This window comes from Limanda limanda, chromosome 9, assembly GCF_963576545.1.
Source record: "Limanda limanda chromosome 9, fLimLim1.1, whole genome shotgun sequence".
NCBI classification, from domain to species: domain Eukaryota; kingdom Metazoa; phylum Chordata; class Actinopteri; order Pleuronectiformes; family Pleuronectidae; genus Limanda; species Limanda limanda.
Window position 1 is genome coordinate 6,329,853 of NC_083644.1, and position 26,776 is coordinate 6,356,628.

At 41.7% G+C, this 26,776-nt stretch overlaps 2 protein-coding genes across 4 annotated transcripts in view; one reads left to right on the top strand and one right to left on the bottom strand.

Annotated features, from left to right (window-relative positions):
* Positions 1 to 38: 38 nt before the first annotated feature.
* nasp (nuclear autoantigenic sperm protein (histone-binding)) lies at positions 39 to 5,807 on the bottom strand. Of its 3 annotated transcripts, XM_061077906.1 has the most exons (14): positions 5,673 to 5,807; positions 5,198 to 5,251; positions 4,540 to 4,653; positions 4,168 to 4,248; positions 3,888 to 3,994; positions 3,012 to 3,070; positions 2,872 to 2,942; positions 2,657 to 2,730; positions 2,112 to 2,300; positions 1,792 to 1,964; positions 1,376 to 1,459; positions 1,223 to 1,294; positions 660 to 791; positions 39 to 249 (listed from the first exon to the last, which is right to left on the bottom strand). In XM_061077906.1, the coding sequence occupies exons 1-14, from the start codon at positions 5,708 to 5,710 to the stop codon at positions 211 to 213; spliced, it is 1,287 nt and encodes a 428-aa protein (XP_060933889.1). In that variant the 5' UTR covers positions 5,711 to 5,807; the 3' UTR covers positions 39 to 210. The 3 variants fall into 3 exon arrangements, with proteins under 3 accessions (XP_060933889.1, XP_060933890.1, XP_060933888.1); XM_061077907.1 differs by lacking the exon at positions 660 to 791; XM_061077905.1 differs by lacking the exon at positions 39 to 249 and having other exon boundaries at positions 256 to 791.
* A 2,012-nt stretch (positions 5,808 to 7,819) lies between these two features.
* The window catches only part of LOC133010575 (glypican-5-like), a 39,355-nt gene continuing 20,398 nt past the window's right edge, over positions 7,820 to 26,776 (top strand). The window contains exons 1-8 of the mRNA XM_061078166.1: positions 7,820 to 7,997; positions 10,615 to 10,776; positions 15,247 to 15,788; positions 17,104 to 17,286; positions 18,672 to 18,844; positions 19,039 to 19,098; positions 19,636 to 19,758; positions 26,536 to 26,656. Of these exons, the coding sequence (XP_060934149.1) occupies positions 7,820 to 7,997; positions 10,615 to 10,776; positions 15,247 to 15,788; positions 17,104 to 17,286; positions 18,672 to 18,844; positions 19,039 to 19,098; positions 19,636 to 19,758; positions 26,536 to 26,656 (1,542 nt within the window). The remainder of the gene's footprint in view (positions 7,998 to 10,614; positions 10,777 to 15,246; positions 15,789 to 17,103; positions 17,287 to 18,671; positions 18,845 to 19,038; positions 19,099 to 19,635; positions 19,759 to 26,535; positions 26,657 to 26,776) is intronic.

Genomic DNA, 26,776 nt, shown 5'->3' on the forward strand with positions numbered 1-26,776 from the left:
AGTTACAACTTCATTAAATAAAATGCTGTGAAACAAACTTACATTTGCAAATTCTTTATTTCATTTTTTACTACAAGTATACAAAACCGGACAGACAAATCTATGAAAATGTTCTTATTTACAGAAACAAAATGCTGAAGGTGGGGGGGGGGGGGGGGCAGGACCGGCATGCTGTGCTGGTTCTCAGGATCGGGACAGAGACTCGGGCCGTCACGCTGAAGACTGGACAGAGGACGACTTGTTGGCAGGCTACAGGAAGAGAGAGAGACAACATTTAGTACAACAGCAGGAACCAAAACAAAATCCGGTCTAATCTTTATGGGATGTTTGCTGGTTCCCCTTAGCAGAAGGGATGCAGAGAAGTGACTCAATGCAAAGAGAATTTGTCTAGAGACGGTTGCAGCTGATGCTACACATGTGGTAAGAGGTGCTCTGAGTTAAAGCACCAAAAGACAGGATTCCTCCAAACGTGCTGAGAGGAAACTTTCCTCCAAGAAGAACAACTGATCATCTTTCACAGACTCAAGCTTCTGTGATAGAAGCTCCACCAGAGACCTAAAGCAGCTCGTAACTCCTGCATGTTTCTTGTCTCCTCGATAATCCAAAGTCTTCTGTTGGACACATACATCAGAACGTAAAGACACAAGCCCTTCACTCGCCTCCTGTGATTTTCCCTCCTTGACTCCTTTGCCGTTGCTGGCACTAGAGTCGGCGCTGCCATTAACTGTGGCTTCCTGTTTCGCTTGCTTAGCGTCAGTGTCCTTTACTGGGCTCTCCTCCTCTGGTTTCCTCTGTGTAGAAACAAAACCAGACATGGGGAGGAGGAAGAGAGACTGAAGGCTTCTGAACACAAACACACCTTCCAGGTCGACATTTACAGAGAAGCTGAAACCTGCATGCGTTACAAGCACTAGATACGTCAAGATCATAAAGTTGAAAAAAATCATGCAACACAAGTCGGCCCATAAGAAAATCTTGAATTAACTCTGGCTCTACCACAATGCAAACACAGACACACATGCCACAACTACACTACAAGTCACACAAAAGCCACAACAGCTGAAGGCATTTGCAGAAAGCCACCAAGACCACAGCCTGCTCCCACACACGCAATTAGTCAGATGATCAGGTTTGATTATATCTCCAGGACATTACGAGAGATCAACTTTAATTTTTCCATGTCAGCTTCACTTGGACCTGCAACAGGAGACGAGCGTCTCACCTTCTTCCTGACGAGGTGGGAGATGTTTGAGACTTTAGAGGATGAGGCGCCGTCAGCTGATTTCACTGGAATCTGAAAATGGAGAGAAATGTGGTTTTAGAGGTTTGTGGATTTACATCTGTTTCGTTTTGGTCATTCATGCGATGAAGTTACCTTGCTGGCTATGGGAAATGCTGTGGAGGATGAAGGGCCGCCGTTTTCACAGAATGCTGAAGAGGTTGAGGTAGAGGCACCGCCCTGAAAGAGATGACTCAAGTTACTCAGACAAGAATTCAACTCTGCACATTTATACCACAGTCAAGTTCTCTCCTCTGGAAAGTAAATGCTAACAAATCAGTTAGGGCTACACAACCAATAGGAATCATTTCTAATTGACCGAATCAGCGGCATTAAAATAGTTTACTTTTGCAGGAAAATGCATTAAACATTTCTCTTGAATAGTCATGATCTCAAGTCCAAGTGATTCTCATTTCTTCCAGAATCTTGCAGCCCGACCATAAGTTGTGGTTTGTACAGTACAGACCAATGTTGAGGTGGTTCAACCCCCCCTGTAATGCCTGTGTACTCACTAGTGTCTGCTGGATGGCCTGGGAGGCAGTGCTCACTGTTCTCTGGCTCTCCTTGGCGTCCTCCACCTTCTCCTTGATGTCAGGCAGAAGCTGCTTCAGCTCCTCCATCTCGGTCTTCTCTTCCGCTGCTACATCTGCTCCCGTCGCTTTGTCGATCGCCGTCTGCAACATGGCTGCACACAGATAAATTACTAGTGAGGTTCCACATTCTATTCAGCTGGCAGTCAAACAGCAACTATCAAGCTGTGATTGTTAAACTTCGAAAACATCTACCAACACAAGAACAAGTTTTCCCACACACATGAAACAGATAAACTTACCCAGACGAGCTTCGATGACTTTAATGGAGCTGTTGTAGTGCTGGATGGCCTGGCTGTACTGGTCCATGTAGCACAGTGTGGTGGCGACGTGGTAGTGGGTCTCAGCCAGCAGGCGGCTGTGGGAGGGCAAGTGCTTCAGCTGCAGGGTGAGACACTCCCCGAAGTCTTCTAGTGCCTGAGGGTAGTTGCCTGAGGAAGCGATCGCAAAACACTTAAATTTTGTAGAGCTACACGAGTAACAAGTTGCAATATTAGTAGTAATTGTAAAAAGGGGATTTAAATATACTTGTTCAACGATAAACAATTCAAGACCATGTTCAGTAGCAGTAACTCAATCACAGGGAATTGTGAGGACGATTCTGAATGATCACATGGGCATTATCTGGAGTCAACTAGAGGATGGATAATTTCAGGAGATTTCAGTACATGTCTGAAAGCAGCTGACGACTATACAGGAAGCCACAGGAGAACAACTTGCTTTTTCTTTCAATAAGGGAAGACGTACAGTAGAAAAGGTGGAAAGTTAAGTCTCTCCAGGAACGTACCTGATTCAGCGCTGACTTCTCCGAGTTTCAGGTACGTCTGAGCTGCCATCAGCTGTTCATCTTTGCTCTCCTTCCTGTGGTGAAGCAACACATTAAATTTTACCTCATTGTTCCATTAAACAAGGCCGTAATTACAATTTAAAGTTTGGACTTTGTAGGGATTGTTTCTCATGATCTGTGTCACTTAGTTTCCCATTCTTCAGTAATGTTCTCACCTTTTATAGATGAATTTGGCCACTTCCAGCATCTCCCAGGCCAACTGCAAATTACCAACTTCTTCCTCTTCCTGAAAAAGGCGCAAGTTATAAACAAATATTTCTCAACCATTCTCAGAGACTTGTTAAGGGAGACTCACTTTATCTTGTCCATTTGTCTCTCCCTCATCATCGTCGTCATCATCCTCGTCATCATCATCTGTTGATACAATAGGATATTTAGACAGAGCTAAAAACAAACTTCTCCAACGCAACAATCGAAGTCACTGCAGTTCCCGTCACCTTTCGTAATAACTATCCAAGAGTTCATAATTTCAAGAAACACCCAGTTTGTGCGACCCCCATCCACACCACTTGTGCTCAGTATCCAGAGATCTACTGCCCTCTGCCTCCTCTTCATCCTGTTCGGCCTCTGACTTGGACTCTTCATCCTCAGGTTTCTCCTTTCCATTCTGCTCTTTAACAGTTTCCACCTTTTTCTCAGCCACAGGTTCATTTCCAGGAGACCCATTTGAATGTTCTCCCACACCGTTCGTCTTCTCAACTCCATTCACAGAGCTCTGCTTGTCTCCGCTCGCTGATCCATTCACGGCTTTCACCGGGGACTTTTCCACACCATTCTCTTTTTTGACATTAGTGTCAACGGCCTCGGTCTTTTCCTTCTCGGCCATTGCGTCATACACCTGCACTCGCAGCTCATCTCTAGTTTTTTCTGTACCAGTGTCACATAAGAAATCATTTTGTAGATATAGAAATATAAATGTACATAAAGTTTTCCAAACAGAGACACTAGCTTGATTTTAGCTGGTTGTTACAATACAGCCGAGACCTTTCTGCAATAAACTTGTTTTAATACAAAACTTGACACAAGCTTTTATCCATATATGGGAATCTGTATTTAAAATGGTAGAATGTAACCAAATTACAGAATTAAAGTTAATGGATCATGTACAACACCCCAAGTTGGACAGTTGCATCAGTTGACCCTCAATGAAATACATGTTTAAAATTCTTACCATCAAGATTGGTGGCGCTCTCAACGTTTGAGTTGCTGGGCTGCTCCTCTTCCTCAGACTCCTCTGGGACTCCCTCCAGGGCGTTGCCAAGGACACTGTTCTCCATCCTGACCAAACACCAGATTATTAAAAGAGTCAAGTCCAATAAGTTCTGAGCCTAGTTTAATTATCCAGGGAGCACTTTGAAATTTCTAGCATCTACAATAGCAAAGTAGTCTTAAATAGAAACTTTGCAACAATATGAATACATTTTAATGACATTGAAGTTAACAAGACCAACCTGGCGAGCTCCAGCAGGGACTTCCCACAGAGGAAGAAGGCCTCGCCACACTCATCTGCAGTGTCTCCGTACTTCGCAGCTCTGACACAGACAACACATAAGCATTTAATGGAGCAGGAAGTGTTGGAGTTTTAAGAAGCATCAGCCTAACATTGAAATTAGTTCAAATGAAACCAGCAAGTTGACGATTCTGTGTAAATTGGATCATTTAACAAAGATATCAAAGCAGATATAGAAACTCTCCGACCCAGACATCTTCAAAAACAGCAAGAAAATTACTGAATCCTTTAAAAAAAAAAGGCACCATATATAAATATATTAACAGTTGCACTGCTGAGTTGTTGTGGCTCCTCTTTAACCTCGGGTACTCACAGCATGCCGCAGGCGTCCTGGAAAACACTGACCGCAGAAACCACATCTCCCATCACCAGATGTCTGTTCCCGGTGCCGATCAGCTTCTTGGCCTCGTCCATGACGTCCACAGAGCTAAAGGGGGAAACAAATAAAGACGTGATGTCAACTGTTACTTCTCCCATTGAAATGTCAGATTTTAAATGCAAGGAACCACTAAAGTTGATCATATTACAATTAGGATAGAGATTTTAATTGGGGGGAAACAATAAAACTCATCCACTATTCTCACTGTAAAGGTTTTAATAAACTTGACAAATTTCGTCTAATTGCATTAAAACAATTGTATTTTTTACTTACTTTTACTCCAGCCAGTCATCTCATTTTGTATCTTTATTGGAGCAGTTCTTTTTAAAGTTAACTTTATTTAAAAATCTGTCATGCACAGGACAGACAGGATTGAAATGCCGTTTCTGATTCCCGGTGTAAACACAAGTACACAACACAGTCCTGAGGTAAACGGTGGATAGGACGTGAAGTAGTTAGTTTTTAATTCCATTCTTTAACATTGTGAATTGAAAATTTACCGAGTTTGATGCTATGGCAACTTAAACGTATCAAACCTGAAGGAAAGTAAACAGAAGCAATGAGCCTGATGAGCCTGAGCACTGATCCTCACCTGTCAGCAGCTGCAGCGGATGAAGATGATGAAGAACATGGCTTCTCGTCCGCGCTGTGAAAAGTTCAAAGTCAAGTTGAGTCAACAGTGACGTGAACATCACAGGAACATTCACCAGAAGAAGCTGAAGAAGAAGCTGAACCGCAGGAGACTGAGCTCAGTTTAACTCTTCGCTCGCTACCTTCACGTCCGGGAGCTGTTAGCCAAGATGCTATGTTGTTAGCTTCGTGCTAGCTGTTAGCTACCTAGCTTGGAGTTAGCTTTGCTTGCTAGCTACGTTAGCAGAAACAACCCGGTTCAGTTGTAATGATGCTACTCAGTGACTGACTAGCACGTTAGCACGATGTAAACACCGCGTTACAAACAATAAACACAATGGGCCGTCGGTGTTAGCACACAAACTAAGCTAGCTGGCTAACTAGCCTTTTGTCTCAGGGACCTTGGGGGGGGTAAACATGACATGGCAGATCTTTACCTCGCAGAGCTGGACTTGGCGGTGGTTTCCTCCGGCATCTTCTCGGGTCGACGGTAGAGACGGAGGTGCGAGAAGAACAGGAGCTGAGGAGGAGGCTCGGATGCTAAGTGAGGCTCTTTGTTACCCGCGCTTAAATACAGGAAGTGAAGGGTTTCTGTTTCCGCCTCGCCCGGGACGCGGGAGATTGGATTTAAAGGGGCCGCAGCACCACAGGTGAAAAGGTTAAAATCCAATAATCTCCCAAGTGAGAGCTTTTTTTATTTGAAATAACGGAAACACAATGAAGAGAAGTTAAACACGGTGATCACACTTCATCAACTTTTTCCTTTGAAGTTCTCAGATGCTTTAATGATCCAGAACCTCATCACAAATCAAAGAGACATTTAGAATATAGGACAACATGGTGGAGACCCTGTTTAAGTTTGAAGGGTCTTCTGCCCAATTTAAGATTCCAACTACCAGTAGTTGTTAGCAGGTGTTAGTGGCCACCACTAACTTCCATTAGCACCTCGGTGTCATCACGTGTTTTGGCATAATGACCTTTATGCCCTTTTAACTACTGCACGAATTAATGACTTTCACCAGTTGATGTTAGAGAAAAAAGCTGTCACAATAGATCCAACCTCCCTGCATATAGATAGATAGATAGATAGATAGATAGATAGATAGATAGATAGATAGATAGATAGATAGATAGATAGATAGATAGATAGATAGATAGATAGATAGATAGATAGATAGATAGATAGATAGATAGATAGATAGATTACTTTATTCATCCCCGAAGGGAAAAGAAGTCGTCATAGCAGCCGGTATATTTGAATACAATAAAATACAATACAATAGAATAAAATAAAAAATATTGAGGTAGAAAGAATAAAAACAGAAACACAAGATAAATAGGTAGATAAGGTGCAGTGGCAAGATGATGGTAATAGTACTGATGATATGATGTTTATGTTATTATTAGACAGTATATAAAAATAGTACAGTATATATATAGTATATATTATAACATAATATATATTTATATATGATAGTAATTATACCAATATAATAGCAGTATATAGTAATAATGGCAGCAACAGTATATATCATAATAGTAAATATAATAATAATAATAACATGTACACATGTATAAATATGTGTATATAGACTTATATATACAAAGAATATACAGAGAGTATGATATAATATGATATGATATATATAGTAGAGGTATAAATATAAGTATTTGACTATACAATAGATAATATACTATACTATGAGTGTAAGAATCTGTAGACAGAGTGTGCAAAAGACAATATTATTGTATAAAATGATATATAATATCAATATGGTTTATATTAACACATATCACATATGATGTGAAGTAAGTGTATATGAAGTGGAGTGTTGTACAGTACACAGTGCAGGAGACAGGTTTATTTAGTGCAGTTCTGTGATGGTGGCTCTGACAGAGGTAGATGAGTTGTACAGTCTCATTGCGGTTGGGAGGAACGATTTCCTGTATCGTTCCTTAGAGCAGCTGAATGAATCTGTGGCTGAAGCTGCTCCTTAGCTTGTCCAGTGTTTTGTGGAGGGGGTGAGAGGGATTGTCCATATATAAAACTGTTTATAATGTGTTTTATTGTGGCTTCACTTGCCAACTCCACACATTTGGCCCTGTGTTCAACCAGGAAGCTGAATTGATAACAATTACCCAGAAAGCCCAGCAGGTGACGTCCATGTTTCAAACTTTCCTTCCCACAGATTTTCCTCTTCACTCAGAACAACCAGTCAAGTTTAATGGAGCTAATTTGCAGGAACAGCTGCTTCAAAACGAGAGATCTATAACTGCAGTTAAAAATAAATACGCTCACATTACTTAGGACCTACTTTTTAACTCATGAATGTTATGAGAGATGTGCATTTATTGTATTTAAGAAACAGAAAGTACTTTGCATGCATGTGCGTGTGCATGTAAATTGAAGTGAAGTGGGAGAGAGAGGGAGGGAGAGAGAGAGAGAGAGAGAGAGGGTGGGCCCCTCACACACACTCCACAGGCTGCAGATGAAGTTTGCTCTCAGTCTGCTCGGTGCCCCGGGACTTTACATGAATTCACACTGAAGCCTCCACACTCTCCATCTCCTCTCTGACATGTCGCCATGTTCCGTGCAGCCTCACAACCCGCAGACTCGCTCTGGGTGATTCTACTGAGCCTGCTGCTGGTACCGGAGAGCGGCTGCAGAGGAGCCGGGGCGGACAGCTGTCATGAGGTGAAGACGGCCTACATGATGAGGCAGATCGGCCCCGTGGAGCTGGTGCCGGACTCACCGGGAACAGGTCGGTCCCTCTGGAGATATCTTACATGATTATAGAAAATGTTTAGTTATAGGTTGAAACTAAGTTCATGAAACTGTGTATGATTCATGTTGAAGGATTCTGATAATGGAAAAATACAGATTACATCTTTTAAAGTTGTTGGTGTCTGTACTTCAACATGATATTAAGATAGCATAAGACATTTGTAATGTTAACAAAAAAAACTGTTAGTAAGGAATACGATGATAAGTTGTAAGGAAATATAGAAACATGTAAATAGAATAAAAACTTAAATGGAAGTCCGACAATATTGTGTCTAATATAAGTAAGTGAATATAAGAAGTATAGTTCTTCGGCATTTTGACCATACATTATATATATATATATATATATAATTCATAGCATATTTATATAATATAAACCTATAAAATTCACTACAGATGGAAATTATTATTTGTAGAAAAATGTACTTGAATCAAGTGCAACATTTGTATGAGCTATTGAAGTAAAAGTATACGTATAAAAGTAGATAGGCAGGCATGGTATAGAATATAAATATGAGCAAAACAATGTATGTGCTATATATATGTATGGGATTAACTTCATAGTAGAAAAATAAATAGCAGTAAATAATTCAGTTTTATTTATATAGCGCCAAATCACAATATTTTAATCTAAAGATATTTTACTCAGTAAGGTTGAGATAATACAAAAACCTGAATCCACAAGGAACAAGGACTTGAAAAAAAAACTGTAAGAAGAAGAAACAATGGTATATATATGATTTGCAATTTTTTTCAATGAGTTTATTAACTGACAATGCTGTGGGATAAATGAAACCGCGAGCAATTCATTAAGTTGGCGCCACCCTATAAACATTTGCTTTTAATCTGTGATGTATGTTGTGTGCTCCATGTTTATAGTGTGTAGGTTTTTTAATGTTAATTTGTAACGCTTGTAAAGTGTCTTTGAGTACTTTGAAAAGCGCTCTATAAATAAAATGTATTCTTCTTCTTCTTATTGTTATCTCACCAACATCCAATAGTTTCTGCATATCATATTATACATTGATGTCATTTAAAATAACACAATTAGGCTAACTCTGCTACTTATACCTACTTTACATTTACTTCTTTGACATGTAACGTGTGAAATTAAACTTTTTAATTCTCCTGCTTTGGAAAAACATAATTCATTTGACCGTAGCTTGTAGCTCACACAGGGTTTAGACGTTCAGATCCACAGCTCATGAACTACAGGGGCCGAATTCCAAATATCACAGCTCATCACCGGGCTGCATGGGCGAGCGCCTCATGGAGAGAAGCTATTTCTGTTGAAAACTAACCTAATTAGTGTGGGACACATATAGATCTCTTGATGTATGCACGGCTATAAGTGACAGGGTAATAGATACTCCCCTGAATATGAAATCTCAACAAAACTTTTTAACATCCACATCCACAATGGTTATAAATATTTAATAACCAGCCGACATTCGATGATCTCTGGAGCTCAGTTCCTCCTGCAGCTGCAAGAGAAGGAATAAGTCAAAGTTAGATTTATCTACTATTAGATATTACTGTGCTGAGTGTGTCCAGGGCTTGTGATTGTTAACAGGTAGTTAAGTTGTGACCTCAGCGATCTGTGGCACAGTCGTCTGCTAATTATAGTTTGTTACAGCAGCAGAATCGTTGCACCAGGTTTGAGTTATCTCACTTTCATTGATCTGCTCCGAGCCGGGAGTGAGTTAACTTCATCAAGACGACGTTTTAATGAGAGTTTCCACAGCAGATTCCACTGTTATTGTCTTTACTCAAACAACTACATGGACTGTACCTGACATGCAGCTTCATCCCCTTGTAGTCTCTTTTTGAAAAACATGATTTAAAGTGGAGGAATCTATGTGGTTTCACAAATTTTCCAGAAGGCATTTTTACCAGAGTTTCCTCGCAGACAACTTAAAGTCTGAGTGCAGCCGAGATGTCCTGTTGTCAACGAGGACAGACAATCACCAATCAACTGTAACTATCTCAGTAGCGTCACGTATTCTATGTTCAGAGAAGGATAATAAGAATAGCTCAGAGTTTGACATTGTGAGTGTGCGTGTGTTTGTGTGTGTGTGTGTGTGTACCAGTGATGTGTCAGGTCAAACATTGATGACGGTCCATGTCTCTCATCTCTCCCCCTTGATCTCAGTCAGCTGTTTGACAGGTTTGCTTACAATAGTCGGGCTGCTACACACACACACACAAACACACACACACACAAACACACACACACACACACTCACACACGCACACTGTACATGTCATCGTGTCAGGTCTCAACAGGCTCATTGTAGCATAATCTTAGTGAAGTCATAAAACCTGATCCACTACTTGTACATCACAGCTCCCTAAACGGATTATCTTGATTTTCATAAAGATTAAAACAACTTTGAGTGGAAAAACCTTTATTCTTGAAAAGCTAAAACAGTTTTTTAAGATATGTACATTTAAAAATGTTAATAAAGGTAATAAAGACATAATCAAATATTTTCTGCCACCCAACATTTTGCGTTGGATGAGATTCGACCTCTCTGTGACTGTAGATCTGCAGTGAGGTTATGGGGTCTGAAGCCTTTTCCCGTGTCTTTCAGACGAGTCTCTCCGGGTGTGCGTCCACTCGGGGCCGACCTGCTGCACCAGTAAGATGGAGGACAGCTACATGGCGGCGGTTCGCAGCGAGACCCAGCAGAAGATGCAGTCGTACAGCTTCGAACTCAAGTACCTGATCGCTGGAAACACCAAGGCTTACCAAGGTAAAGGAGAGAGAGGTCATCATGAAGAGGAAAGTGTAATGTTTTCAATTTGTCCAGGAAATTGAAAAAACTCAAGTTGTAGTTGGGAACAAGAAGGCTGATATTTTCATTCCTCAGGGAGGTTTATGTTCTTGTATTTTAACAGGTAGTTGACGCGTTTGTCAAATAGTTGATTAATTAATCAGCAAGTTTTGAAGCTGATTACTTTTAAAGCAAAAATATCAAAATCAATTATTTGATCCATGTTTCTCAAATAGCTTACTTTTGCCAAGGTATGTTTATTTGTTATTTGTTTGTTTGTTTGTTTGTAAGCAAGATTGCACAAAAACAACTGTACAGATTTTTCTGAAACTTATTGGAAGGATGTGTGACAGGAAAGAACCCATTCATTTACGTGCAGATCTTGGTTTGGGATGATGGATTTTCTTTTTGTCTGTCTTTAACATTGCGAGAGATGCTGCTGAACTGATTTAATTTAGCAAAGATCTGGACAAGGGGGAAGATCCAACAATACAAGAATTTTCACATCTTCACCTATTTCCTCCGGGAATAATTTGTGGATCTTGACGAAAATCTGACATGTTTAGGGAAGTGATTTCTTTGAGCGTGTGGAATCGGGTGCAGCTTGATTGAATTATTGGGGACCTTGTTGGAGTTGTGTGCTTTACTAAGTGTCATTATTTATTATAATTTACTCATCGACCTCCTGGACTCTTTCAGAGCCGTCGTTTTATTGACTTAAAGGAGAATAAATTAGAGAATTGATCGGAGAACCCCAAAATCAAAGTGACATTAATAGCTGAACTTTGTCAAGTGTCTGTGTCCCCCCCGTCATTCTCACTTTGTGTGTCCATCATGAAATGGCTAGTTTGTGTCAGGGTGGTGCTGCGGGGGGGCCAGTTGAGTTTGTGAGGCGCCGCGGTGGCTCGCCAAACAAACAACTGACGTTCGATAGAGTGTGAGAGCAAACTCCCCGAGGGAGCAGCGGAAAACTTTGTCACAACTCTCCGCTCCCTTTCTCCGTCTGTCTGTCTCCGTCGCTGCAATAATCAGGTTTTGTCCTCGGCCAATGAGAGAGCGAGGGACGCAGAATGTTTACATTCAGCACGTATCCGCAGCCGAGTGTTGTTGCTGTGGGCAACAGCCGGTCTCTAACGGCTGCTCTGAATAGGAGGAAGAATACTCTGCTTGTCCACTTGTCTCTCAACGCTATTCACCAGTCTGTGTGAGCATGTGTGTGTGTGTGAGGGACACAGGCCCTGTGTGTGTGTGTTCCATGAATGTGTGTGTGTGTGTGTGTGTGTGTGTGTGTGTGTGTGTGTGTAGTGTGGAGCTTTCCAGACTGATGGAGCTGATGAAGCCCAGCAGACGGACACAGCAAACATTTACCTTCCGTCTTTCGTTTTTCTCTGTCTCTCTCTATCTCTCACTGTCTTCATCTTCGTCTACATCCCAACGCTCCCAGGCTCAGCTTCAGCTGCTGTTTGTGTCCAGTGGACGTGTCGGCCAAACATGCAGCAATAACGAGGAGATGAGTTCACAAATTACAGTGTTTACATGAAATTTAACAATAAAGTTACTCTAAAGTGTTGTTTTACCCGAACAACAAACTCAAGTGACTGGTTTTAAACTCACCTGGACTTTGTTTTGCAGAAAATATATAAACAGGTCGGCTTCCCTTGTTTTTAAAGTCCTTTCTGAAATGATTTTCTTGAGACCTGGTGCAAGGATGATAATAGGTCAAGGAAAAACCCTTTTGGTGTAATTTTGGTGCAGATCCAGGAATTTGTATTACTTTCTTTAACATTATGTAGATGTGAATTGCGTAGATTTTTTTTTTGTCGACATTTGCAACATATTTAACAATTGATCTTCATAAAAATAGATCTTATTTTAATGATCTTTATGAGTTTGCACTTTAGTGCGGCTTGATTAAATCTCAAGGTAATGTCGGGCCTTGGTGGAGGTTTGAGCTCTATTAAGTGACGTTTTAGTATGAAAATGAAATGGATAATGTTTTCAGAGGACCAGTTTTTATGGAAGTTGTGCAAGATATCATAAAACACATCGTTGCACCAACAAACTCAGGAGAAAACACAACCTCCTACATGGAGGTTATAAAACTAAATCTTCTCTTACGGCTAAACAATACAAAAAACTGACTTTTGGGAACATTTTGGCTTTTTTTATGATGTAAGGATATAAATTAATTTAGCAGGACAGCTGAGCTGACTCTCAAAGGACCGACTCTCCAAAGCACCGTGATTATGACCCACTAGAGAAACAGAGACCTGCCCAGGGCGCTTGTATCCAGGCTCCTCTGGATCACTGTGTGTGTCTGCGTGCTCGCGTGTGTCTCTCCTGACTCTGTAAGACCCCTGTGTGCCCTCTTCCTCACGTCGCAGCTGTCGTCCAATCACACGGGGTGAAGAGCCAATCACATGACCCTGGAGCAGCGGGGTCGTTGCCTTGTCACTCGATGCCGTTTGTGTTTGAGTGGCTGTCGCCAGGACGTGGGTATGCAAACACGTGAAAGTGAGACGCTCTCGCTCGGGGCTGCTCTGCAACCTCGTTACCCAACCACTATAATGATGTTATAGTTTTTTACTTTATAGTATAAAATGCTGCTTGAGGTGCTTAAGAATAATAGACGCCTAGAATGGATCAAATTAAGACAATAAAAGATGTAAAAATAAAATGTATAACAAAAGGGTGAAAACAAAGTTAAAGTTTCAATAAGTGGAAGGCATGGTTATATCAAGATCATAAAAGTTCAATTTTTGAGCAGTTTACCAACGTGTCCTCAGAGGATGCGTTTCTCTCAGACATTTAGTCAACTTGATATAAACAAACACGCACAAACATGCACATTGAAATTCACAGATAAATAGGTTTCATTCAATGTGTTGTGTGTGTGTGTGTGTATGTGTGTGTGTGTGTGTGTTTGTGTTTGTTGTGTGTGTGTCAGGATGCCAGTAGATTGACATCACTCTCTTTTTTTTTACTTGGCAACTTTCAAACATAGCCACACACAGTCACCCTCTCTCTCTCTCTCTCTCTCTCTCACACACACACACACACACACACACACACACACACACACACACACTGGTTTACAGCCTCCTTTAAGGGATGGGGGGTTGGGGGGGGGCTGTGCTCTTTGTTAGACCCTGTCAGACGTAAAGGAAACACAGTGGATCATGAGATCAGCGCCTCGTTATCACATGTCTATAGATAACACAGGGTAGGGAAAATAAGTTGTGATCTAGAAAGTCAGAACAAGGTCGTTACAAGAATAACTGATATATGTGCATGTATGAAAATGACGTGTGACTATGTCAGTTTTGTGTTTTGAAATGAAGAACATTTTTATGCAGAATTAATTTACAGTGTATCCAGAGACTTGTTATTTATTTATCACCATATATTGAAATTCTTGTTCATTGCTCTTTATATTATCCAACTCTGTTTAATACACTTACAGCTGTTTCTGTGTATTAGAAGCATTATATCCTTTAATACGACAATATAAAATAACTCCATTATAAGTAAAAGCCCTATATTTGAATCCTATGTCCAACATTATTACCTCAAAAATGATTATCAAGTATAAAAAGTAAAAAAAATAGTTCTACAGAACCATGTTTCATATGATAGTAGATTTTTCTGCTCTAGCTGATTGAGTCGGAGCTTGTTTCTAACTACGTCAAGTACAGTTTCCTCCCACCCTGATGGTCGAGCTCCTCCGTGAGGATCATAAGCAAAAAATTATCAGTCACAAGATGATTAATGGAAGATAACAATGTTCTGATACAGAAATCTATTTTCTTTCCTCTTCCTTTTCTCTCTTTTCTTTGCTGTTTGTGAAATATTGGATAATTCGATCACTTAATAGAATTAAAGCACAAGTTGAGAGAGGACGTTTCTCTTTAGTTCTTTATTTGATGTTTCCAAGAAAAACTCCTGTGTTTATATGTAAAAGTCTTAAGCTGAAATGTAACCAAGTGCTCGAGCCAGTTAAAAAAAAGTTGGTTTACTTACAAATATAGCATTTAGCACATTGATGGTCACGAGGCCAGACATTCCATGTGTGATGATTGCTCAAATTTCCTCTTCCAGTGTGATGACAGAGGCCTGAGCAAACTGGATATGAATCTGGTCAGAAATCTCCCCTCCTCCATGTTAGTGGACGGGACATGGACACAATTAAAAAGTCAAATCACACATCAAATACATTTTTCCTGAAGATGCTTGGTTAGTTCTTACCACACTGATGTTTGTTCAAGTGTGCATCTTACTGATGAGTTTTGTTTTATTAAGATATTTGATGCTATATAGAAACGTGATTGACAGCTGAGACTCACTAATGATTGGACGAGTGTGTGTGTACCACTCTATGGTTAACACTTACATATTCCTGACTTGTAATCTTGACTGATTGTCCTCCTGCTGTCTTCTCTCTTGTCCCAGAGACCTTTGAGTCACTCGTGTCCTTCATGTCGAACATGACCAGCTCCCTGTTCGACAGCGCCTACTCCACCCTGGTGTCCGACAGTCGCCCCCTGGTGTTTCAGCTGTTCGACGGCATCAGACGCCACCTCTCCGGAGAACCTAACTCCTCACTGGAGAACACCGTACGACGATTCTACAACGATCTCTTCCCGTTGGTTTACCGACGTCTGCTCAACCCCGGGTTCGGCCACACGTCCCTCCAGTCCCACGCCCCCACCACCCATGATGACTGCCTGCGTTTGACGAGGCAGGACGTCAGCCCGTTCGGACCCCACCCTCGCCTCCTGGTCAGCAGCCTGTCCCGTGCGCTCGGGGTCGGACGGGCACTGAGCCGACTCCTCCGACTGGCCGGTGAGGTGGTGAACGCCACCGAGAAGGCCACGTTATCCAGAGAGTGTGGCCGAGGCCTGGTGAGGATGCAGTACTGCTCCCACTGCAGAGGACTGACCCTGATCCGGCCCTGCACAGGACTGTGTGTCAACGTGATGAGAGGATGTCTGGTGAGTGGGTTCATGTTTTGTGCATTTACTGTTTGGTTGTGTGTTTTAACATATGATGCCGTTTGAGTGTTTCTTTCCTGTAGTGAGTTATATTGGTTCTTATTGTGAATGTAGAAGTTCCCCCACAGCATGAAACGCCTTGTCAGTACTTTTGCCAACATTTCTGCAGCATGTAGTGTCATCTGATGTCACGTTTGAAAAATCACCACAGAGTGGGCCATCTGACCCATCAGAGCGGACTAGTCTATATCAGTAGGGAGGCTTTAAAGAGACAGGAGCTAAATCCAAGCGTTTCAGACAGAGGCTGAAACGAGGAGCTGCAGCAATGGACAGTCTGAGGTGTTTTCTGAGCATTAGAGCATGAAAACCTTTTCAAGTTATAACACAAATTGAAATTATGAACCAGAATAGGAGCAGAGTATGTCTCCTTCACGATGTATGCACAGTAAATTGCCATTATTCAGGCTGATAACATTCAGGATTAGATTCTATGTCATCCTCATTACCTCATCTGAATGTACATTTAAAGTAAAGAGGAAGTCACACTCATTTGCTTTTTGGAGAAAGTGAGATTAATGCCACTCTGATGTCTCTGTGTTAGCTTAGCTTAGCATAAAAACTAATTGGCAGGGGGAAACAGTTACTCATCTGTGCCAAGTTCACAAAACGTCCAGCAGCAACTCTTCATTTGACCAAGCCACCTCTAAAGTAAATAGTTTTCAGATATCACCAGCATGATTCTAACGGTAAGAAAATGCTCCCATTGTTTAATCAGTAACTCACAGCATTTTAAAACCAACAGCTCATTCCCACATTACATTTCAAAATGACGAATAATAACAGCTTTGCCAAGAGAACTGGCATTTTCTTCCAATGCGTCTTCTCGGGCTGCTTTGAATTTCGCTGGACAGCTTCAACAGTGGCCACAATAGAGGAACTTCATTACAGCACAAAACTGGAAGATGTCAGCGCTCATCCTGTGTGAGCGTTTCTTGGAAGCAAAAGAAAGCGGAGATGAATAAACAACTCCCAACACGCTGATCCTCCTCAGCAGAGCAACAGAGGAACATTCCCACCGTGAAGGGAACAACTTGCTTCATGGGAAATGTGGTCTTGACCAGAGAAGCTGCACGTCATCACAAACTCATCTCTGTTTATAATTTGTACGTCAGAAAGTTCCTGCACGGGTCTGAGCTGCAGTTGGAATCAAGAAATCAGAAGAAAGTTCCTGCACATTGTTCTGCACCGAGACCAAGACACCAAGACATCTTTATTCACTTATATCCCCTCTGCACTCTCTCTGTGACTCCATCAGGTCGGTGTATCAGAACTCGGCGCCCCCTGGGGGAGTTTGGTGGTATTGCTCCAACGGCTATCTGCCACTTTAGCAACCAGCAGCAACCACAACAGCATGGAGTTGGCTCTGCTCGCCGTCCGAAACCACGTGAACGACGCCATCCTGCACGCTCAGCTGCACGGGCCGCGCATCACCGCCACGGTAAGCAGAGGGCATGATGGGAAACAGGGGGACGCAGCAAAGTGGTTCTCCTTGTCCTTTCTATACTTTTAGAAGCTTTAAAGTGTAATTGTCACATCTGCCAAAGAGATCATGTTTCTGGTGCTTATTGTTGGAACAATTAGACAAAAACTACAAAACCGATTTTGATTGAATTTGTTTTGGAGCGGTGGTGCAAAGCCAAAGGACGAAGAGATATTCATTAATTTCTCAGAGAATAACTTGTGGATTAAGATGACTGATATATACGAGTGTGTGTTATTTTGATGCAGATCCAAATAAAATTCCAGAATCTTTATCTTCATTTACGTAATCTTCAAGTAATTGTGCTTCTGTGAAACACAAACGTCAAAGAGCCGAAAGCTAATTCTATAGCGCTAACATTTTACTGAAGCATTCCCGCTCGTATGACCCAATGATAATGTCATTTGAATGTTGGACACACAGCGCCGAGGCCGTGGGTTTCGTTCAGCCTGGCAGTTGGATCTTCACACAAAGGCCTTGTACCTAGATGGGCTAAAAACAGCCTCATTCTTCAGGAAATCTGGGGTTCCCCTCAGTCTGCATGTGTGTGTATGTGTATGTGTGTGTGTGTGTGAATACAGATCCAGTGCCAGACAAAGACTGTGGTTGGCGGGACAACCGATACCCAGAATGCTGCTTGGTTCTAAGTGATGAGAAAGTTTCTGTGGCTAATCTCTGGACAAACAGACGACACACAAACGCACGCATGCATGCACACACTGCTGGAGGAAGAAGTGGCCTAGCTGTCCAAACTTAGAGAGAACACTGTGGATTTAGTAGAGTAGATTCCTGAGAGGTAAACAAACACACAAGCAGACACACACTGCTAATTGTGGCTAATAAGAAAATGCCACTTCATTAAATATTTGATCAAGCTTCTTATTCATTTGATGCAGCACTAAAGGCTAGAACCTTTAAGCCTTTAAAGGTCCGGTGTGTAAGATTGAGGTGAAAGGGATCTATTCAGAAATTGATTATAAAATAATCCTTATGACGTTTTCTTGGTGTGTTTCATCTAAATTAAACAAATTGTTGTTTTCTTTACCCTCTCGAATGGGCCCTTTATATTTAAATACTTCATATGTACGTCAGGAGCAGGTCCTCTCTACAGAGGCGGCCATGTTTTTTACAGAAGCCCAAACTGGACAAACTAAATGATTTGAGTTTTGAGGACGACTGAAGGTAATCACCGGTTCTGTTTCATGTTTGGAAGGAGAGGGTGAGGTGGGGGGGGGGGGGGGGATTCAGCTTCAACATGCAACTTCACCACTAGATTTCACTATATCTCACTAAAGTTGACAATAACAAATCCAATATCACCATGCAAACTGTGTCATCCTCAGGTGGAGAAGGTGTGTGGCCCACAGGAGCCAGGTCCTGTGACCACAAGTTCAAAACCCACCACCTCCCATGTAACAGCCTCAGTGACCCCCGTGACATCACTGACCTCAGAGAGGTCGACTGTGACCTCACCTCCATCAGCCGCTCATCAACGTCTGCAGCAACAAACCAGGAAGTGAGTTCAGTCCGATCGAATGTATGAAAGTATGTGGAGCAATTTGGAATCAATCAATTAAATGAGTCGTGTTTGTGTGTGTGTGTGTGTGTGTGTGTGTGTGTGTGTGTGTGTGTGTGTGTGTGTGTGTGACTGTGTGTGTGACTGTGTGTATTTGTGTTTATGTGTGTGTGTGTGTGTGTTTATTCCTTTAGGTTGTTCCCTCTTAAAGGTTCCAGAGGTGACAAGAGTCGAAGCCTGAAAAAACTGTCGAGGTAAATTAATCTCTTCTACATCAAGTAAACTTGTCCATAATCTGTCTCCTATTTAAAAACATCCTAAATATCAGATATCAAATATAAGACAACAAAAATATCTACAGTCGTAATGGCAGGCAGGTCAAAACCACACTTTATATTTAATGTCTTCCAACATGCAAAGTTGTTATGGGGAGCCGGACCAGAGTGGCCTTTAAGACTTGTAGGAGGCAAACTTAGTGTTTATTTTTTATAAACATGTTCCCATGTTGCACGTGTAATGGAAAATAAAAGAAAAAAAACATAAAATTTAATCAGATTCTTTTTTTTATTCAATTGTCTATAATCTAATTTAAAGTGCTCAGAGCTTCCTCTTCCCTCCCCCATGTTGTTTTCATTACTTTACCAGAGTCTATCAGCAGGGATTTCACAGGCAATTTGGCACGAGACGTCTTAATCGGAACAAATAAAACGTATCCGGTCCGTTGGTCTTTACTCGTCCGTCTCTGCAGCAACTCAAGCATTCAGCTGTGCACCACTCTCTTTCTCCTCCAGGGAGTTTGAGGGGTCTATCCAGCGGTACCAGTGGTTCTTCTCCGAGCTGCCAGAGATGCTGTGTGAGAGCGAGATGGAAGTCGAGCAGCACACGTGCTGGAGCGGCCATGACGTGGCAGAGAGGTATGTGTTCTGTGCTACATGCAGTGTGGGGACCCGGGCACCTCCCCCAGTGAAACGCTTATATCTGGCTTTTAATGCTCATGAGGGACCAATGATGAAAATGTAACTGTACTTGAAAGAATAAGAAATGTAAAGACAGTAAGAAGTGTGTGTGTCTGTGTGTGTGTGTCTCTAAAAGTTGCCAGGGCAGGGGGGGTGACAGTGTTGTGAAGGTTAGCGAGTTCCTTTCCAGAGTCTTTCTCATGGTGATTACATTGGCAGCTTAAACTGGTAACGAGACAAATGGGCGTGCACACGCACACACACACACACACACACACACACACACACACACACACACACACACACACACACACACACACACACACACACACACACACGCACACACACACACACAAACACACACACACACGCTCTCAGACACACACTCTTGCGCTGAGTTCCATCCATCTCAGTAGGGATTCTGTTCCTGTTATGAAAAAGGTTTTCCATTAATGTTCCAGCCATATGAAACAGGCCATGACGCCTTGCAAGGATATTACACAGACACACTAACAGACACAGACACACACACACACACACACACACACACACACACACACACACACACACACACACATTCACACACACATTGCTTTGTCACCATCAGCGTGACAGTGAAGGCCAGTAAACCTTGTGTTAGGTAATGGCCTGTTGCTGTTATTTTAAGAGAAGTGGAGCAGGACGTCCTCTAAATACAAAGCACCAACACTCAGGAATACATTCAATCATATATGATACACACGTATGTTTTAATAAATGTTCAGTATATAATTGCATATCTAGTAAAAACAGATGATGAAACTCTCAATATCACATTTCCTGCAGTTTGCAATTGCGTTTTAAAGATGCAGTTTCACGTATACGACTTTAGAACTTAATGTTGAAAGACGGCATCAAGGTATATTTTCACCGAATACTTGAACTGAACTTCCAAAATATTCACAGACCCTCAGAGCGTCCCCGTCTGTGCTGTGGTGAAACTTCTCTTTGAGGAAGTTGCACTCGGTTCGTGTTGGAGCGCAGCCAGTCTGTGCCTCTCCGACCTCTTTACATCTTCTCCTCTCCTGCATCTATCCATCCACCCGTCCGCTCATTAATTCAGCCGTCCATTCATCGCTCCATCCTTCTATTCAGAGCCCACAATTCCTCTCCTCCGCCCTCTGACCCACTTCACTTACAAATGTCTGTGTTGGTGACAGTGCGTGTACGTGCGAGGAAGAGAGAGAGGCGGCAAAATGCAAAAGTGAGGGAGGATACAGGAGAGGAGATGATGAGATCCTGCTTCTTCTGGCGTGATGATGAAGTGTCTCCGTTTCAGGGAAATTACCACGCAAGGGAAGATGTAATTGGTTGTTGCGTGTTTTTCTGTGTTTATATAAACCTCCTTTAGCTTGTTCTCTCTATGAAGCCATGACAACTGTAATGGCGCAGTTTTTCCAAAAGAGGGAGGCATCTTGTCTCCTATCATCCTGTAACTCTGCCTCCACCACTGAAGACCTGCCACACCCATTTTCTTTCATGCTTTGTATAATGAAGGAATGTGTTGTGCGTCAGGGAAAATGCTTTAAAAAGAGAATTTCTCAGAAAGTGAAGAGGGTTAAAGAGGACGTGAGCGTTTACTGTGGTTGTTGTTCTTCGAGGTTCACACATGATCGATAGCTCAGGGTCTTAAAGGCTTGTTTGGTAATGTTGTGAATTTAAGTTTGAGTTAACCTGGTAAAGATAGATGTTTGACGTCCACAGGATACAGAACGTTTTATGTCCTATGGAATAACTATCATGCCATGTTTCAAAACTGAAAAAAAGGCTTTGAAAGTTTGAATCTCAGTGTTTGAAAGCTTGAAATCTAATTTATAAAAAGGTTTTGCATTGTTGAAGACCGGATGTTCAATTATTGTCAAACAATTACTGTTTTTGTGAAGTGCTATATAAATAAAGATATGTTTATTATTATCATTATTATTATTGTAATTATTAGATTTTTTTAAAATTTGGATCCTGAAGGCAGTTTCAGAATGTGGCTGATATTTATCCCGAGGAGTTAGAGCCCTATTGAGAAGTTGTTTTGATGTTACATTCATTTTTGCTGCTGAATATCTTCTGCCATCCAATGTGCAAAGAAGAATTGAAGGCAAATTCTTCACTGTCTGTTCTCATAGCTCAGTTTGCTTTGAAGGACGCCTCTTCAGCTTTGAAATATACGCCTCAATCGGCGGATGCTGCACATTTGAAGTCCCAACACCTGAAGAAAACTCTCAGGATCTAACAAATATTGGTGTCTTTAGTGTCTTTAGACTCAGCTCAGGGTGTTAGTGGAGCTCCTTGAAGTCTGTGAAGATGTGGGTATGATCCTTATCTGACTCTGAAGTCTCCCACATGAAGACTCAGATGCCTAAAAGACATCTTCTCAGTAGTTCCTCACCAAACCTTTGAGGAGCTGGCTTCTTTAATAGATGAACCTCAAGTGTTTTTGACCAAATATTTCAGTGTGTTCTTTTTAGTGGTTTTGAAGATCAATGTCCTATGAGTTCTGTTCTCTGAGCCTGTTTATCACCACAGGCAGTTGGACCTCAGGCTACAAGGAGGTTTTCTGTAGAGGTTGGTTTGTTTTTCAGATGACTGAGGTTCCAGTCTTTTTTAAATAAATTCACGACAGCAGCTTTACACCTATATTATGATAAAAGACCCAAAAACGAAATGATTTTTTTTTTTAAAAATGACTAGAAATCGTATTTGGTGTGAAATTCCATTATTGGGAATGAGGATGTTTGTGTGTGTGTCATTGTGTTTGTACAGTCGCTTTAAACGATTGGTGCAGGGATGAGACAGAAGAAAGGATTTATGTGTGTGTGTGTGTGTGTGTGTGTGTGTGTGTGTTACCGTTAGCAACCCTGCAGTAACCGAGGGCAGCAGAGCAGCACTGTGGTGCTGGTGTGATCTTATGAAGTGTCTCTCACAGTTGCACCTCTCTCTGTCATCTACAGCTACTTTTCCTGCAATATGATCATCTGCAGTGTCAAACAGTCGCAGCAGCACGATGCTCTGCAGAGCGACCAATAACTCATTCACAGCACTGACACTTTCCAATATATCCAGCATGGGAAACGCTTTAGGGGTGAAAGGGCTGTTGAAATCCCCCACTGCACAAGAATGTAAAGTCAAATACACACAAACTCTACAAGGTGAGACTCATCACCCAGAAACTGAAGATTTGATGCAGCGTTTGGCCAATTAGATCTGTAGATATGAGCCATTCACAAACATAACAATATCTGTATTTGTTTGTTGATACAAATACTTTTATTTGACAGAATAAGCAGTCAATATATTTGGTTTCAAAGTCTATACTGTAAAATATCAATCCTCTATTCCCAGTTGATGTCTGAGGAATCACAGACAATTTATATTTAAACATATGCAACGGCCGATGTATGTGTTGTTCTACACCCAAACTTCATATTGGTTCTGCTCATGACCCTCGAGAGGGCGCAACGATTTCATTTGTCAACAATACACCCGGTATTCTACTGAGTGGACGATTTTATCCGATTTGTTGCACGAAGGAAAACACCAAGAGCAGCGGAGAAATCCTAGAGAGGACGTTTCTCGGGCACAAAGAAGAAGCGTGAGCTGAAGCTGGAGCACAGGAAATCTGTCCAAGCAACTAAATATGAGTTCAGGCTAGTTTGAACAAAAGCAGAGTGAATTAAAGAACAAGCAAGGGGCTATTAATCTGAACATCAATATAACCCACAATTCTTAAACTCCTCTTGTGCCTAAAACCCTTGAAAGATGTCAGCGTTAATGACTTAAACAACATGGATTATTTCTTGATCGTTCTTCCGCACCGATCATTACAGACCCCAGCATATAAATAATGGATTCATCTTGCATAGTCGTGGAAATTGGCTCATATGATCCCTCTGCATCTGCAGCAGAGATTGCATTGACCTCCAGTGTTGTCCCACCTGTCACCCGTCCTGGAGCGGCCGGTCGATAACGGCTGGAGGCGACCCTCGGCGAGAACAGCATGTCAATAGTGCAGGGCCAAATATTTAACAGCGCTCTATAACTTCAAGGCTTTTTCTCAGCAATTAGCTGAAACCTCCCTGTAATGATTCGTATTAATCTTCGTCTAATTGTAAACAGGGAAACTTCAAAGTCCAATCGGTCGCTTGTCACTCTGCTGCATTGTTACTAATGAAGAAGAGCACATGACCCAGTGTTCATGGCGATGAAGGAAAACGTGTTGACAAGTTCATTAGTTGTGAGGTGTTGACACTGATCGCTAAAATATTAGCTGGAGTCCGTGGAATCTTAGAATTTCCCCTCAGGGACACAGGCTGCGGTTTTTAATTGAGCTTTTATTTATTGAATTCTCACAATCCTCCCTGTTCACACTCCTCCTCTCCTCTGACTTATTTTCATTTTCTTTCCCAGTCACATTATTGCCATAGATTTATATAAATCGGTCCAGGGGGGGTTGAACTGCTGAGCCTTTGATGCCTCACACACACACACACACACACACACACACACACACACACACACACACACACACACACACACACACACACACACACACACACACACACACACACACACACACACACACACACACACACACACACACACACACACACACACACACACACACACACACACACACACACACACACACACACCAGTATCCTGTTATTACCATAATACTCAATCATTGCTTAGTGCACGTGTGTGTATCACTGCTCTCTAATCCTTGACATGTGGTAAGAACGGTGTTAAATGCTGTTGTATAAACACAGACGAGCGGGGGGGCACCTTCATGATCTTCTGCTGGTTCTCGCCGCATCTTTGGAGTCGATCTAAGCAGTTTCCATGGTGACGGTGTTTGAAACCATCCCTTTGTTTTTGTGGCGATGAAAACAAGATCCATGTCTGAAAAATCAGTGGTTGAGACCAGTAATGTTTGGGCTTAACCCCCCAGGATGACTTCAGGGCTTAAATCAATACTTCAATTGACACTTACAGATATGTACAAACAGCAGAACACACAAAACAGTTGACCAGCGATATCAGGTTTTTTCATTATTTCCAGGAGTGGTTGGTTCAGGGTTATTATGAAAAGGTTTGTGCAGAACTGCAGAAAATAAGATGATTAGAAAAGCATATGTGAAACCTGCCTGCGAAACACATATGGGTTATACAGTCGCACAATACTATACAATACACATCTGTCTAATGCTGCATCTGTACTGTAAATTAATGAATATTAACACTGAGCTATGAATCAATAAATCATGTTAATCTCTATATTTCCACTTAATTTGGTGAAGGTAAACTGAAGCACATGAATGAAAAGGTAAAATTCATCGTGATAATATCTGAACAGGTGTTTTCTTCTTCCTTTTCGCTTTTTAAGAAAATTACCGTATCACCTCAACTAGACGAGCATCACAATTTGCTAGGTTTTTACAAACTAACGCTGCTTATTTCATCGTTCAACATCCGTTGTCGCTCACGTCTGTTGTGATTGTGTGTCCGTTGTGTTTTGGCTCTTGTATTCTCGTTTTGAGTTGCTTGTGTCGTCTCGGCCTCCGCACATAAGAACCAGATGAAGCTAAGAAAGGCCATTTTGATCAGGAGAAGCAATCTGAGTGAGAATAGAACACACATTTGCTAAACTTGTTAAGCTGATGGATCTGATCTCAGACCAGCTGGTCGGGGTTTAGTCATTTGAAATCCACCCACCACTTCTCTGTTCCCTCGTTGCCATAGCCAGAGTGTGTGTTTGTGTGTTCGAGGGCGTGGACTCAGCGGTTGGTTGGTGGCCGGTTGTATTAACTAGAGAAGCTGCTTTGGAACTTGGAAACATGGAAAAGTATGAGTCATGAACTGTTGATTCTTCTCTTTTGCTTTTTTCTCACTTCATCTTCCTTTTGATCCTCCCACTCTGCAGCCAACAGACACACACACACACACACACACATACACACACACACTCAGACACACAAAAACACACACACACTCAGACAAAATGATGTGCTACTTGCTTGAAGCCGACGACAGAAGGAAGCATCACTGTATTTTCTGTCGGTCATTACTTTTGCTTTCCACTACTTCACCCAATCAATCATCTAGAAAGAGTTTTGTAAGAAGTCGTTATATTATTTGGAATGCAGTACTAAAGTAAATGAAAATGGTTCAGTCATGTATTTCAAAATACTTTGATTACAGATTCTTCCATTGACAGTTGTTATAGTAGATATTAAATGCACCATAAAACAAATGTTATTGTATGTAAAGTTTTAATTAGTAGAAACTGCCCTCAACTGAACAATTAAAGCAAGAAGAAACAATGTAGTACTTTAACACTTAAGCTACAAATTCGTACAAACTTTCAAATCTGGGATGTTCTTTTGAAACACACACATGAAATGCATGCATATCAACAGTTACACAAGCAACACAAACACAACTTTTTGATGGTCATGAATGGGGACCAAGGTTCGAGAGCAGAGATAAGAACCAGGATAAAATGAATGATAAATCATTGACAATAGTCAAACTTTGACATCGTTTCTATTCCAACTGGCAAAGCTTATTTATCCTTTACGGCAGTGGTTTACTGACCCAGCATTACTATGATTTGTTTCATATGTCAATCAAGAATTAAGAAAAATGCCCAAACACACATTCGGGATGTACTAGTGTTTCTCATGTTCTCTCGTTCTGTAGCTACGCAGGTCGTGTGGTCGGCAGCAGCTTAAAGGCCCAAAGGGAAAACCCAGAGATGACTGTCCGTAATACAGACCCTGTCCTGAAGGGGGCCAAGCAGAGGCTGGAGCAGCTCACACAGGTAAAAACAACACATGTCCAAGCTGCACCAAACTTAACAATGCACATCCTTGAGCCCTTATCAATACACGTCGACTTTGAGGTTGATAGGATGAACGTTTCTAGAGATATGCGCTCCACA